Source organism: Aegilops tauschii, chromosome 7, assembly GCF_002575655.3.
Source record: "Aegilops tauschii subsp. strangulata cultivar AL8/78 chromosome 7, Aet v6.0, whole genome shotgun sequence".
NCBI lineage: Eukaryota > Viridiplantae > Streptophyta > Magnoliopsida > Poales > Poaceae > Aegilops > Aegilops tauschii.
In genome coordinates, this window is record NC_053041.3 from 20,846,765 (window position 1) to 20,855,979 (window position 9,215).

Genomic DNA, 9,215 nt, shown 5'->3' on the forward strand with positions numbered 1-9,215 from the left:
TTCTTCATGTTGCTGTTATGGCTGCAACCCCACATGGGCATATGTGTTAGCAAGCTCGACGTTATGTGGATTGGTAGATCAGGCGTCTCAACAAATGCTTGATGTGTGAACTTCAGTCGAATTCATGTTTTCAGTGCTAATCAGGACATTGCAACAAGATTTCTTCTCTACCATGTTGGTGATGGCAACACAAGGGGACTTCGTCTGTGTGGTGGTGCCCTTCGAGTAGCAGGTCTCAAGTTTCGGGTAGAAAACAATAAGTCTGACTAAATGGTCATATTTGGCAGTGGATATTTACACTCCCTTGTTAAAGACACTATCTGGAGGTTACTCAGTCTTTCTCTTTTGAATGAAAACCAAGAATCTAGCATATATGCTTAGAACCGGTAATGACGATGTTGATGCACCGTCTCTTTGCTGAAGGCATCACTACTGGGGAACCTTCTCATCGTCCTGGTATTTGACAATGGCAGTGGTAGTAGTTCATGCTTTTCTGCAGTGGGTCATTCGCCTTGTCCAGGCCCCTGTGGGTCCTTTTTTTCCTGTTGATTATGTGCATTCTAGTTGTGCAGAGCCTTGATATGTAGTCATTGTATTTGAATATATCCACTTGATTCACTATTTATCAAAAAAAGGATAAATCTCTGGTGAACCCTAAAAAGGGCTCTATACTCGGCATAGCCCCGTTGGACGGTGATCCCAATGGCATCACCCATGAGTGTGGGCTCACCATCTCCATACTGCATGCATTATGGTCTAGCGCATGGGCAGGCAACATGCTGTAAACCTTGGACGCAAGCAAGGTGCAACCCGAGGTGATGATTGTGGCACGTCACACACATAACAAGCACACAATATGTAAAAGCTTCCTGCAATGATTCCTTTGTACCATTACATATGTTTTCAATTTCGCAAACAGAATATTTGGTCCTCATCAAAATATGCAAAATTTCGAGGATATTTAAAATTATTTTGGATTTTGACCTATTGAAATTCCATTAACTTAACTAAATTTGATTAAGCTTTAATTCTCTTCGGAGTAAGTTTGGATCTAGCTTGAATATTTAGAATTAAAAATATTTTTATGCACACCGAAATTTTGGAAATTTCATCGAAATTTCACTGAAATTTTGAACCTTAGGAGAAGAGCCTTAGCTCGACCCCTGTGTCAATGGTTAAGTGTGTGTGTGTGCCTCGTCAATAACCTTTACTTGTGGTTTGATCAACTTATTACTGTTAAAACACAATCACTTTATGATTTGAGGAACTTATTATTATACCATGTTGTACTGGAAAGAACTCTTCGTGTACTAATTATACAGCAACAACGCATAACACAACCCATGACTCATATATATATTTTTGTAGGCGACTAATAAATACATAAATTTCAAGACCACAGATCGTCTATGCCTCATCTTCTTTTCAGTGATAGTGTAATGACAGACTACTTGGTCTTCTCCTTGACAAGGTGCAACGCGACATTATATGCAAACTTCATGAAGAGCTCGTCGAGGACAGAGTCACCAAAATGGCTTGCAAACAGCGGCTCCATCACTGCTCTCAAGCTGTTTGCGACGTTAATCCCACTCTAGACACTGTCATGCACATCATTGCCCTCCGAGTCGTCATAAGGATCCCAATTGGTCTCGAACAGTTTGTTGTGAGTCAATTCAAACTGCTGGCTCTGGTCGACCACTGCCTTAACTTCATCCATCAATGGCCCATACACAGGTAGATTAAAGGAGTCCAGCTTTTCTTTCTTCACGAGGCCCTGTCGTGATCAGTATGCATTAATGAGAATTTAGTTTCCTCAAATAATTATTAGAAGTATGATATATCCTTGCGTACCTCCTCAACAAGAGATTGTACAGACTGTGAAAGTAACCCGTATAGACGGTTGAGACTTGCGCTGTAGACATCATCGTGTTTCCTCCCAAGAAATGTGAGAACCATTTGTCCATTGGCAACTAGTTCTTCATGGCGCAGTTGGAGGAACAATAACATGTCCTTCTTAAACTGCTCTTGACACATTTTCACCACACAGGGTGGGATAGTCGCTCCAATGCCGATGTTTCCTTCATTGGGATATGGTCTTTTCTTCCCCTCTAATCCATCAGGAAGCTGTGTATAACATGTAGCGTTTTTTTTAAGATATTCTGATGCACATTGATATTATTTTGGGCTGTCTACTTAGCTCCCACAATTCAGCAAATTCTCAGTATTAAATGGACCAATGTGGATGATTATGAAAATATAGTTATGCAAGTAAGCTGTGCGTTGTTGGTGCTAGTACCCGAGATCGCCACTGCAGGCAATATGATGAGTGGAAGAGATGAACACTTCCGCGAGGCAAAAGTCTTGTATAGTAGGAGCTGGGCAACCCAGCGATGTAGAAAGCAGGTATTGGCTCTCCCTTGTGATCCATATCAATCGAGTTCCTGAATCGTTGAAGTGATTGGAAGGCACGGTTGAAGTCGTTGCCTGGGAAATCGTTGAGAAAGAACTGAAGCTCAGTGGGATGGAGACTGAATTTCTCAAGGTGGTGGCTGACCGCTTCGATCGCATTGGAGACAAAGAAGAGTGTGTTGTCACTTGAAGAGCAGCCTAAGTCAACAATTGTCATTGTTGGATGGAGTAGATCCACGCACATTTCCATCACAATCTTCTGGAGAACCGGCTTAGTCTCAATCAAAGCTTTTTCCTAAGATAAATGGAAGGGAAATCTTCATAAACTGCTGCAGTAAAATCTACCCAGCAAATTAAGAATAGAACGGCAGGTATGTTAAGGTTGTAGGCAATACTACTTCTGGATGCTAAAATGATTGTATCGAACCTGAAGCCTTGATTTCTTGAAATAGCTGGTCCCCTCTTGTCCTTTGGTCATACTAGATGACTCGTTGCGCCAATGGCGTAAAGGCCGAAAGGGAGCCAAATATTGTGAGAATATTTAGACACCCAAGTCGAAAACCAAATGTGGCCAACACTCCTACATCCTCTTCTTGGAAGCCGCCTTTTCTCACCAGATCTAACATAGATACATGATTCTTCAAGAGCAAACTTCAGAGAAAATATAAAGCATGTAAGGGTTTAAGTTGTACTATTGAGACCATACCACCATATCTTCATTTAGTTTCTTTGGAAATTTAAAGGTCTAAGTGGATGGTACATGTGAGAAGCTGTGAATCCATAACAAAAAATAAACTAACTTCCAAACAAACATTTCATGTTTGGAAGCCAAGCAGCCCAGATCTCTCATTGTAGTGCAGGTACATGTCCTTAATCCTGCATCCACAGCCCATAATTTTTCAACACCTAAATCCACGAAATCCAACCGAAGGAAATCATGGCAGAAACATGCGCCGTGGCTTACGTCTCCGAGAAGGACTTCTTGGCATTCTTGTGCAGGTTGAACACAGCAACCCTCGCTGCGAGCTGCAGAAAAACCACACAGGCACCTTCCTTCACCTTTCCCTTGGGGAGGAGGGGGGCAACACTTGCAGCGCCGCGACAAATATATCTTTTCTGTCCCTCTATCCCTGCTATTTGAAAACAAGGATCTCCACTGATAGAAAGATGCCAAGGAGAATCAGAATAAGGACAATAAGCAAAGTGTACCCGGCAGTTCAGGCTTTATCCCAACAACAGACCATGGTAAATTCACACAAGCATAAAAAGCAGGCAAAGCACACCATGATACACACGCAACCACAAAATATGAATGGCATGAGGCAAAAGAAAACACAATGTCGGGCCAAACCCAGAATATAAACACGACCAATGAATCCACATGGTGAACACGAGAACCGAGCCATGATGCACAGGACCACCCCGAGCTCGCAACAGGGGCAACCGGCACCGCGGGGGGAAGAGAGTGGGGCTGCAAGAAGAGAAAGGGGAGAAATTCTGGGAAATGGACTTGGGTAGGGTCTGAACTGACCTGTACATGGTTGCGGACAAATGAGCTGGACATGGTTGCGGACAAATGAGAAACCCACATGTCTGCATATTAATGCAAAATGTTTTAGGAACTTGGCATCTCCAAAACATTGGGGCCGAGCCGTCAGAACGTTTTTGCCACCCAACGATGTGCCGTAAATGTCTGTGGACACATCCGCATGTCCGACTTCCCGCATATGGCCACAAACTAGGGGAGATTTGTATCAGTCCGGACCTCTGTCACATACGACTCTGACAACCCGGCTCACTGAAATCCCCTCTTCCGGACCATTTTTCTCCCACTCCGCCCCTTCCCCTTACTCTGGGGCAGGTCTATACCTCACGTCACGCGAGTCAGATCAATCTCTCGCTGAAGCGAACTTGCCAGTGGGCCAACCAGTAAGGTGTTTATACAGAACCAGTTGAACAGACCAAAAAAGTAAAAATAGAGTACTAGGCTTCGAACCCTTTTCGCTCCGTTAGAATTGGACATGATGTAGTACCAAATGAAGAAAACATGAACTAAATTTCAATCAAACTTTATGTAAAAACATTTTAAAAATGTTTACCAGGAATTTGAAAAAAAAGTTAAATTCATACATAGAAATTTTTTCTATCTATACACAAAATTTATACAGAAAATACAAATGTGTATGAAAAAAGTTGATCATGCATTAAAAAAATCTTAATCAAGCATTTTCGAAAATGCTAATTTTCTATTTGAAAAATGTAAATCCAGCATTTCAGAAAAGTAAATGTGTATTACAAAATGTTGACCATGTATTAAAAAACCTTTTAATCTTGTATTGGAAAACTGTTAATGAGGCATTTAAAAATGTTAAATGTGTATAGAGAAAATGTTGATCATGTATTAAACAAATGTTAATGTTGTGTTTGCAAAATATTTATCCAGCATTTGGAAATGTTAAATGCGTACATAAAAAATGTTGACCATGCATTAAAAAAATGTTAATCTTGTATTTAAAAATGTTAAATCATGCATTTCAAAATGTTAAATGTGTATATGAAAATGGTGACCAGGTATTCAGAAAATTTTAGTCATGTATTTGAAACATGTTGATCAAGCATTTGAAAATTAAAAATGTTGGCCGTGTATTCTGAAAATTTTAATCTTGTATTTGAAATGTTAAACTATCTTTTGAAAAAATGTTAAATGTGTATACAAAAAATGTTGACCATGTATTAAAAAATGTTAATCTCTTATTTGAAAAATATTAATCGAGCATTTGAAAATGTTAAATGTGTATAGAAAAAATGTTGACCGTGTATTCAAACAAATTTTAATCGTGTATTTGAAAAAAAAATTATGGAAAAAATGTTGGCCATGTATTAAAAATTATTAATCTTATATTCAAAAAATGTTAAATGTGTATTAAGAAATGGATTAGTATACCAAAAATCCACAATGTGTCTGGAAAATGTAGACATAAAAAAGGTTTTCAAAAAATGTTAATCACGTATTTCAAAAGTAGTTAACGTGTATAAAGATTGTTTCTGATGTGTACGGAAAATGTTGATTGTGTACTGAATTGTTTTACATGTGTTGAAAAATAAAAAATAAAAAAGATGAAAAAAGGAGAGACCAAATAAAAACCAAAAAGAAAAACAAAGAGAACAAACACAAAGAAAAATAAAAAACCAAAGAAACCAATGGAAAAGAATGAAAACAGTGAAAACCAAGAAGAAAACAAAGACTATGTAAAACTATAAAGAACCAAACAAAACCAATGGAAAACTAGGAAAAAAGAACGAAAGGAAAAAACCCAATAAAAACCGAGAAGCAAACAACTAAAAACAAAGAGAAACAAAAGAGAGAAAGAAAGAAATAGTGAAGTAGAAAAAGAAAAGAAATAAAATCGGTGAAAAAGGAAAGAAAAACACAAAAAGGAAAAACTATGGAAAACCGAATCATTGGCCTCAAGTAGGCCGAGCCTGCTGTTTTGTCACGCATGTTGACCGTGCCTCAATGGCTCGGCGCACTAGTCAAATCCTTGGAACTCCATTTTTCTCCTTTTCTGTTCTTTTAAGTTTATACACTATCAAGCCAGCATAGTTGAGCTATGCCTTCAGCGGGAGTAGCTACAATCTCGCATAAGGTGAGATATAGCTCCCGCGCTTACTGTGTATTTGCAACCTCCTAGCCCGACGCCGCCACTCTCCACTCCGGCCGCAGCCCAGACATTGTATGATACCCCCAGACACACGCCTGCCAGCCTTCGACTACGCCGCCGTCCACCCCGGATGCATACGCAGCCAAATATCCTCCACCCCCTACCGACATCGTCCATGACTGACACCATTCCCTGGAATTGTTCGGCCAAATGCCATTGAACTTTTTTACGCTTCGTTGTTTCTTTGGGCAAGCACAATGGTGGGGTACTCATTGAGAGAGGATGAGTTGTTGTGCGATGCATGGTTGGCGAGAAGTCCGGACTTTGTGGGCATGAAGCAAGGGGGTGGATATTTTCGCTAAATGTGCATTGCTAGTTTAATGAGCAAAAGTGCATCATGCCTTACAACCCATCAATCCCACATCATCTCAAACTCCGTCCTGAAGTATTGAAGTATGATTGCACAAGTGAAGAGAAGGTTGCCACCGTGTGCATCAATAACATAGGCCATAAGTTTGTTTGAATCTCCTTAAGCCCATGAGTTCTCATGAAATCTTGGTAATATGTGCTACCCCTTATTTCAGCTATTGGATGTTCTTAACTATAGTACCAGAGTTCGGTTGTGATTTTAACAAAGGGGTACAGTGGTCACACTTGGAGGTGCCCTGGTTGTTGCCTCCTATGAGCTAGGTTGGTTTGATTATATTGATAGATAGGTTGTAGTGCCACATGTAAAATGTTCCCATTTAAGACAAGAACATGCTTTCTACTGGATTAACGGCCATAAGGAGCTGCTGGTGAAACTTATTTACCTCGTTTGTCAAGCTCATTAAATTAAAAAAGATGAAACTAGTGATTTGTTAAGTTAAAAAAGAGATGAGCTACGACCTTAACGAGCCGAGCTACTGAGTGCTTATTAAATTCATGAGCTACAAGAGCTTTTGGCTCAGACAACATGTCACTTGTTTAGCTGAACTAGATCGTGTCACCGCGAATACATAGGTCCTTGTGTGAATCACACGAGACCATCGAGGATTACATGTAAAGAATGACATAGCAGACCGAGACATGGTTAGATCCACTCATATACCACTCTAGTGATGAAATACATGGCAGGATTATCTGGGTTGAATCACATCAACTAGATAGCACAGAGTTGTGATGCCTTCACCCAGAAACTAAAAACAATGCATTGCTATCTTAATCATCTCTGCTCGGACTAGGTTTGTATGCATTCCCAGATTCGAATGACCAATTAGTCTCATTCATTGTTGCATCTTATTCAAATTATTAATGACTAGCAAAAAGGCCCATGCATTGCGACGGGAGAAAAAAAATACCACACACTCTTAATTTACAAAAAATAGCCTATAATCTGAAAATTTGTAGCTACAGCCAAACAAAGATGGTCTTAACCTATAAAAGCGCAGTTTAAGATTCTACAGGTGTGTTCTATTTCAACATGTCTTGCATGTAGATTTAATCCGTACAAAAAATTGGGCAAGTGATCATGCATTTATTCATGTCATGTTCGGAATTGAGTGTTGTTAAGGGTGCGTAAAAAAATGACAAAAACAAACGATGACACATTAGCACACTACAGAGACAATGTGTGCATCAGTGGCTGTTTTCAGTTTCAGAATCACCAACTTAGGGTAAATCTAAATAGCTAGCCCCCACTAACTATTTCTCTCAACATGCAAGCATGCCACATCATCTTACAACATGCATGAGAAAAGGCCCACCCCAACTACCATATGTCTCAATTTGCAAGCATGACACGTCATCATGAAACATGCATGGAAAGAGACCCATCCAAACATGCAAAAATACATGAGAATTTTCAATTTATTATGCTATTCATACTTAATAAATATTTTACAACTATATAGTAAGCAAACATAATAAATTATATGTATTTTCATTTTAGTTTTTTATAGTATTACTTCAAATATTCATGTTTCATGCAACGAAACACATTGAAATATGTTGCAAAATATTCCCGCAACAACGTGCGGGGTATCATCTAGTTTCGTAAATACATGAAGAGTTGTTAAAAAGATTGTCAAAAAGATATAGGGTTTTTTAATCATAAAAGAGATTTTTTTTTTCTGAAAAAGAACATTTTTGTATGGTCGCCTGTGGACGCAGGTACTTGCGCCCTATTTCATCACTATTTCTTACCAACTAAATTTGATTCCGCTGCATGGGCAATATGATAGTTATTTATAGGAAGTCGGCTACTGAATAATGTTATTTTTGTTGCCAACGTATCATACTTACTTCACCAAACATCACATGCCAACTAATGTGGTGCAGCTCCCGACAGATATCAGCAACCCTAAGCGGACTAGCAAACCATTGCAATGGAGCCATTCCGAACTCGTCCTATCATATATAGCCATGCATGGATTATTTACCAAAAAATTTGCTCAATATTGTCTTGTTTCAATCTGATTTAATTGTATTTTTTTAAATATGTTGTTTAGTAACCTTGATCTCCAAGACCTTTCTAAATCGGCGGAGACATGGCTAACTTAAATATGTGAGGTTTCTACTACTATATTTCGACCCCCCCCCCCCCTCAATAACAACCTATCTAAGTAAAAGAGTACCAAAACATAATTGCAATAGCTTTTCCTAATTGCGCTGAAAAGACTAACATAAATACTTGCTTTGATGCATTACTACACTAAATATTCTTCTATTGACAAGTAAATTATAGGCTATTGTAACTCAAAATACCATGACTGTCATCAGTTTCATTATGTGTGCCTCAATCATTGCAGACGCCGTAGGTTATTTCTTTTCCGGGAAAAATATGCATCTCTGGGTATTGCACCTGGTGTATAATGCTTGAAGTACATGATGCATTTTGGCACTAAAATATCTAGTTCTCATACAAGACCAATAATGATATAAGAATTACTCAAAATATAATTTCTGCAATCTTGCACCAAAAGAAGCGCGCATAAACACAAGTCAGTAAATATAGGTTAGCAAAGATGTTGTATGGTGATTTTCTCCCAAAAAACTGTCATTTTCTATACTTAAATCCGAGGTCCCAAAGAACAAGCCCTCATCATTGGTACCGGTGGAATAGTTGATGTAGGTATAGGAATGGGTGTAACTTTATCAGAGATG

The 9,215-nt window shown here is 38.9% G+C and overlaps 1 protein-coding gene across 1 annotated transcript; it reads right to left on the minus strand.

Moving 5' to 3' along the window:
* Positions 1-1,251: 1,251 nt before the first annotated feature.
* Positions 1,252-3,779, minus strand: LOC109753640 (anthranilate O-methyltransferase 1). The gene is made up of 5 exons (XM_073504941.1): positions 3,374-3,779; positions 2,837-3,285; positions 2,297-2,704; positions 1,852-2,124; positions 1,252-1,774 (listed from the first exon to the last, which is right to left on the minus strand). Exons 2-5 carry the CDS (start codon positions 2,885-2,887, stop codon positions 1,592-1,594), a joined length of 915 nt encoding a protein of 304 aa, XP_073361042.1. The 5' UTR covers positions 2,888-3,285; positions 3,374-3,779; the 3' UTR covers positions 1,252-1,591.
* Positions 3,780-9,215: the final 5,436 nt, after the last annotated feature.

Coding starts and splice junctions, on each gene's coding strand:
- LOC109753640 (XM_073504941.1), bottom strand. CDS start 2,887: ATGACCAAAGGACAAGAGGGGACCAGCTATTTCAAGAAATCAAGGCTT. Junction 2,125..2,296: donor GCCTGCAGTGGCGATCTCGG/GTACTAGCACCA, acceptor TGTTATACACAG/CTTCCTGATGGATTAGAGGG. Junction 1,775..1,851: donor TACAATCTCTTGTTGAGGAG/GTACGCAAGGAT, acceptor TGATCACGACAG/GGCCTCGTGAAGAAAGAAAA.